This window comes from Brienomyrus brachyistius, chromosome 5 (assembly GCF_023856365.1).
Source record: "Brienomyrus brachyistius isolate T26 chromosome 5, BBRACH_0.4, whole genome shotgun sequence".
Classification (NCBI taxonomy): Eukaryota; Metazoa; Chordata; class Actinopteri; order Osteoglossiformes; family Mormyridae; genus Brienomyrus; species Brienomyrus brachyistius.
In genome coordinates this window covers 38,501,343-38,507,690 of record NC_064537.1, presented here as the reverse complement: position 1 = coordinate 38,507,690, position 6,348 = coordinate 38,501,343, and the positions used below count along the sequence as shown (strand labels likewise).

General features: G+C 45.2%; 2 protein-coding genes across 3 annotated transcripts in view; both read left to right on the top strand.

The window, feature by feature from the left end:
• LOC125742450 (ferritin, middle subunit-like) overlaps nucleotides 1-5,743 on the top strand; it is a 33,368-nt gene extending 27,625 nt beyond the window's left edge. For both annotated transcript variants that reach the window (XM_049014460.1, XM_049014463.1), the window contains exon 5: nucleotides 5,569-5,743. The gene's annotated coding sequence lies outside the window, so the exon portion shown is untranslated. The remainder of the gene's footprint in view (nucleotides 1-5,568) is intronic.
• LOC125742449 (ferritin, middle subunit) lies at nucleotides 4,408-5,743 on the top strand. Its single transcript, XM_049014459.1, has 4 exons — nucleotides 4,408-4,678; nucleotides 4,862-5,008; nucleotides 5,172-5,297; nucleotides 5,385-5,743. Exons 1-4 carry the CDS (start codon nucleotides 4,577-4,579, stop codon nucleotides 5,538-5,540), a joined length of 531 nt encoding a protein of 176 aa, XP_048870416.1. The 5' UTR covers nucleotides 4,408-4,576; the 3' UTR covers nucleotides 5,541-5,743.
• Nucleotides 5,744-6,348: the final 605 nt, after the last annotated feature.

Here is a 6,348-nt window from a genome sequence, read left to right as displayed (position 1 = left end):
CCACGACATTCATACCTACCTCCAAGACATCGACTTCCACCTCCAAAGACTGGACAGTGTGACCAATGAGGACAGAGTCTACCTCATCAGGATCACATCCAGCCTGGAGGTCCACAGCTTCCTGGATCGACAGCCCAGTCGAATCAAGGCCGACTCCAAGCTGCTACACGAAGCACTGATTCGAGAGTTTGCTGATCCTGAGTCGGGACAAGGTATCGGCGTCGCCTTGGATGTCAAACAGAGACTGAAGGAGGAAAAGTTGCGAACCAGACTCGAAGCCTGGACAAACCATGGAGAAAGATGAGTGGGTTCTACTCCAATTGCTGCGTGATTTCTTTGCTCAGCATCCCCTTAAGGGTCAAGAGGACTTTCGGAAGAAAGATCCAAAATGACTAGGATGGAAGCACAAAACACACAGGACCCCACAATCCTCACCAGAACACAAACCAGACAATGCCCATGGACTCCCTTGGATGTCAGCCCCAAGTAACACTCAACAGCCATCGGCCTTCCCTACCAGAGATATTGGAACAACTGAAGAAGTCCCACCTCAACTAGAAAGAGCTGCCGACTCAGGCCTGGTAAGAGCACCCGATGTTGCCGTCACCAACGCAGAGCTCAATCAAGGGGATGAGGCCCCACCAGCACCTGACAATGCTGTCCTGGTTGTGTGCCGTGACTCAGAAGAGCACCAACAATACTGTGGTGATGCCTCACCAATTCCTGGCCAGGCCTTTGTGCCACAGCTCCTGGGTGACCTGGTGGAAAGGGGGGTAGCCAAGAAATTCTACCTCTCCATCACCCTGGAAGATGTTCTCATCCTGGAGGCCCTCATCGACACTGCAGCAGACATAAACCTCATGTCAGCCAGTCTCTTCCGCCATGTGCAGCACCTAGCCACCCAGAAGAACAAAACCCTCCAGCCGAGGCAATGGTCTTTGGACGTGCAGGCATATTCACCAGTGGGCACCAGGATGGATCACATGATACCCCTCAATTAGTCCATCGGTCCCATGAATGTAATGCACCCTGTATACATTTCCCAACTTGAGTCCATTCCTCTCCTCATTGGGAAAGATTTGCTGTACCGGTTCGAGCCGTTGTTAGACTTCCAACGTTTGGGCTCAAGTTAAAGAACCACTGCCACTGTGGACACCGGATGCAGCCACACGGGATTGTCAAACCCTGTCTGCCTCCTCAGACCTCACTCCACACCATGGAGAGTACCCAGCTGGAGATCAGTGTCGTGACACGAGAGACCCATGCCAGCATCATGATTCCTTCCTGTGTAGGCTGGACCCTACCCTGGGATCCTTCAGCCCCAAGATCAGGAAAGGCATATGGCTCCAAGGCATGGAAATCACAGATGTGGTAATGACTATGGGGGTAGAAAAATCTCCAGTGACAAAAGGGACTGTATGTCACATGGAGCTCGTTGACGACCAACACTGGATGTCATCCAGCTGCCACTACTATTCTCGGGAGGGACCAGCAGCACCCAGCATTTTGGACATGCTCACGCCAATGGAACCGTCGCAACACTGCTATGTTGATGAAAATGTCTGTCAAGACACAATCACCATTTATGTAGATGGGTGCGCATTCAATCATCAGGGGACCGTGAAAGCTAGAGCAAGCATTCTGGGGCACAACGACAACCATGTCCCACCACAACAGCTCAAGTTTGGTCCTCACACATCGCAGTATGCGGAGCTGGCAGCAATCTTAATCGCCCGGGAGGGGGCCTCCGAACATGGAGTAGAGAATCTCCTGAACTGCAAAGACTCCAGCTATGCACGTCTCAGCTTCATGTGCCATCTCCCTCACTGGACACAGAATGACTTCAAGACATCAGGCTACAAGCCAGTCAAACACCAAGACGTGCAATGCTCTGATTACAGCACAAAATATGCATATCTATTGAAGGAAGGTCCGCGGTCATTCCAGACTCCCAGGACTGGACAAGATGTACAATGAGCACAAAGATGCACTCGCCAAAGCAGGAAAACTGTATGGTGACTCATGGGAGTTTTGTCCCCTCCCACCGACCCATGCTGTCCAGATCGTCACCTGCAGCATCCACCCTGCCGCCAGCAACTTCACTGTTGGAACTTTCCCCTCAGGTTTCCAACTCTGACATCGTCTCCCTCCAACCCACTGATGCTGTGCTCAGCACGGTCTGCGATCACCTCCGAGACCCCGCTGCGAACTCGATCTCCACAACTAACCAAGAATCCCTTCCTGACCTCCATCACCTGATGATGGCTTTATCCTCTCTTCATCTTGCCAAGGGCGTACCTCTTCAAATCCCTGATGCCCACACTTCACCACAGCTCGTGGTCCCTCAGGCACAAAGGGGGATCATGCTACTGTACGCCAACGATACACCCTGTGCAGGACACCGCAATGCCAAAACAACCTATGAGGCACTTAGTCAAGTAGCCTACTGGCCTAACTTGTGACAGGATGTGACAGAATATGTGAAAGGATGTCTGGTCTGATGCAAATTCCAACCAGCAAACCCAAATCACAAGGCCCCTCTGCAGCAACGGGGTATCAATTTCCTGTTGTCAGCTCTGCAAATTGACTGGGTAGGACCCTTGATGAGATCAGCTCATGGAAACAAATACTTCCTCACAGTCACCTGTCAGTGCACTAAGTGGGTAGAATGCCTCCCGGCACCCAATGACACAGCCCAGAAAATGGCATATCTGCTCATGAACCATGTGTTCTCCAGGTTTGGCCTTCCACTGAAAGTCAACTCAGACCAAGGCACCCACTTCATAGCCGAAGTGATGCAGGACATCTGGAAATTATTGGGGATCAAAGCCCAGTTTCACATCAGCCACCATCCTACAGCATCTGGCCAAGTAGAACAGACCAACCGAACCGTCGTCGGCATGCTCAAGAAAAATGTGGCGCCCAATCAGAAAGATTGGAATGTGAAATTGCCTCTAGTGCTCATGGCAATCAGAGCCACACCGCACAAGTCCACAGGAGTGTCCCCGTTTGAACTGATGACAGGACGACAAATGACACCCCCTCTCCACCTGCTCTACCAACCTGGTGACAACAGCCTACACCAGCATGTGAGAGCTTCCTTTGCACTTGCCCAGCAAATCCTGCAAAGAACTGCAGAGGGCAGGAAAGCCTACTACTGTACACACAGACACTATTGAATGGTATACAATGGAATTTATACAGAGTGTGCATTATTGTATTGTGTCTATTATACAATTTCATCTGGCAAAAAATCTAAACCAAAATGCTTACGAAAAAAAAATCACGTCTCCATAGTATCTATGGATGGAGAATCAATGATACACAATGTTAGACCTAAACCAGTCTTTCCTGCTGATATCATATACCGGAAACTGCTTCATACCAACTGCTTTGTCATACCTCAATAATAGTGAGATCAGGACATTGGGACACAGAATGCTTGGTCATGGTGAGGAAGCATTTTTCTTTTTGTTAAGTCACCAACACTCATGCATCGCTAAAACTGCAGGCACATAGAAATGAACAAATGCAAAAAGCAACAATAGTAAGAAAACCATTTACTAGTTGTGTTGTTATTAGAAAAATAACAGAATGTGATGTTACAAAAGTACTTTATAATCGTAAAAAACTAACTTTGTAATGTCAGTTTTACACTTAGTGTCCTGAAGGTAATAATAAGACCTCAAGATTCTCCCTCACTGACTGTCGGTTCACCATGAGAAGCCATTATTAAACATTAATCAGTCAGTAACACGACCTGTTGGCAGCTGGCCTTTTCAAAAGGGCTAGCAGAATTGAAATCTCAAAATTGAAATGATTATTTTATTATAAATTTATTTTTAATTAAATCTAAAATTTGACTGCTTCAATGACAACGCAACAAATACTTTAAACAGTAAACTGAACTGCTCATTAAACACGCAGCCTAGCAACAAATTTCTTTAGAAACACAAGATACAGGCTAGTTTCCCGTGCATTCGTAAATAATCTTTTTAGGTTGTGTAAATAGTATGAGAAATATGTTGCTCAAAAAGCATAGCAATTATTTTATAAAGTTTTGTTTTCGATTTGTGCTGTTTTTATGACGTGTTACTGACAAGTAAAAACGGTAAATACAATTTCATCTTTGCCTCACCAGAAGAATGTGGAAGGGCCTAGAAAAGTTTTCTATTCTAATCAGAAAATGTAAGGAAAACAATTTCTAATAATTCTAATACACACTCTCGTTAATTAAAAAATGTTTTTAGATACCTAACATCCTTATCCCGTGACTTGTCTATGGAGTCCTTGGTGTTTTGTTATTGGTTGCTTCCCAAACCCTTTCCTTTCATTTCATTGGTTGTTTCTCTTTGGCCCTTAGACACTGACGTCAGCTGGCTTAAACCCTTAAAATACGGAGAAGGAGCAGCAGCCATTTCAGATCGTCGGGGATTCGCAGGGAAGTTCTTGCTTCAACAGTGCTTGAACGGAACTTCTTCGCTTACCAGAACCTGAGGCTACTGTCGCATTCTTATAATCTAGAGGATTATATTTTTGTACGTTTAGTTTTCTAAAAAACAAAAAACCAGCAAAGATGGAATCTCAGATTCGTCAGAACTACGATCGCGAGTGTGAAGCCGCCATCAATCGCATGGTCAACTTGGAGCTCTATGCTTCCTACACTTACCTGTCTATGGTGAGTCACTTACTAGCAGTCTTCCTCTCTTTTTTGCAATGTTTTGTAAAGCCTGTATCGTTGATTGTTTTTCGAAAACATGGAAATTGTCCTTTTCGTCGTCTGACCGTCATATTTGTCTGTTCTGTGCGTTAGGCAGTGGCTCTCGTTCTCACCCTGACAATCCTTTATTTTGCTCTACAGGCCAACTATTTTGATCGGGACGACGTGGCGCTGCAGGGCTTCTCTCATTTCTTCAAGGAGAACAGCGAGGAAGAACGGGAGCATGCCGATAAGCTGCTCTCTTTCCAGAATAAGAGGGGCGGACGCGTCGTCCTGCAGGATATCAAGGTGGGATAACAGAAATTAATTGTCCTCGTAATATGTAGTGATTTTTATATTAAGCATCTTAAATTAACCACAACTTCTATCAGTATGACGTATACTTTGGCTTGTATACCTTTAGTATATTGTATATACGTGTAACTCATGGTCTGTTCTTTGTCTTGTTCAGAAGCCGGAAAGGGATGAGTGGGGCAGTGGTCTGGAGGCAATGCAGTGTGCCTTGGAGCTGGAGAAGCGAGTTAACCTAGCCCTGCTGGATCTGCACAAAATTGCCTCTGGAAAAAATGACCCTCATGTGAGTTGAAGCTATCCTTTGAGTTCTGCATCTCTCAGGTGTCGTTTTATGTTCTGTGTGTACTGACTCCTCTCCTTTTCTCCTCAGCTCTGTGACTTCCTGGAAACTCACTACCTGAATGAGCAAGTTGAGGCCATCAAGAAACTTGGTGACCATGTCACCAACCTCACAAAGATGGATGCAGGCAAAAACAGGATGGCTGAATACCTGTTTGACAAGCACACTTTGAGCAAAAGCAGTTAGATTAACTCAATGCATTCTGCAACCGGACCTGGCTTAATTTGTTGCTTGATATTGAAATTGAAAGCTCTTGACAACTTAATTTACTATACTATGCTTTGAATACATCTGGTCTGGATTATAGGTGTGGTGTTGCCTTGTAGTTCTGTCAGTTACTGACGTCCATGTATCAAACTGAAAAGGTCTAATAAACATTTTAAGCTGGATGTCTGCTTGGTTTGTTCTTTTGGTTGCTTTTATGCAGTTGATGTACATATACTTGTAGAAAAATATAGCTCTCACACAGTTGCAAGGTAAGTCTTCTGAAAAGTGTTAAACTATGACTACAGTTTGTAACATAGCCGGCAGGCAACTTACCAGAGGAATTGGTTTAAGTATAGGTATGGATGAATTAGTCGAATGTTGGACACTGAAGCTTTGGGTGAGCCATCCATTTTAGTGCCGCTGCAGTACTGTTGTAGTTTTAATTTAATGACCCAGCAGTGATACTATTACTCTGTATGCTGCACAATTAGAACCAATGACCTACCTAACACAGACACTCAGCCCAAAGAGCCAGATAGTCAAAATGAATTTGATTGCATAGGCAAAAGTACTGGGGTGCAATTGCATCCCCTACTGGTCAGAGGAAATGTGCCCATAAGAAGTTCAATAAAGTTATTCTGTGTTAGATTTGAAACTGTTTTGTGTTCAGCATTTCAATGTATTCAATTTATAAATTATGGCAAATCTCCAGCTTGGGGGGAGGGGGGAATTGAGACCACTCTTTTTAAGGAAATCTGCATTTTTAAATCCTGCTTCTGCTGACAAG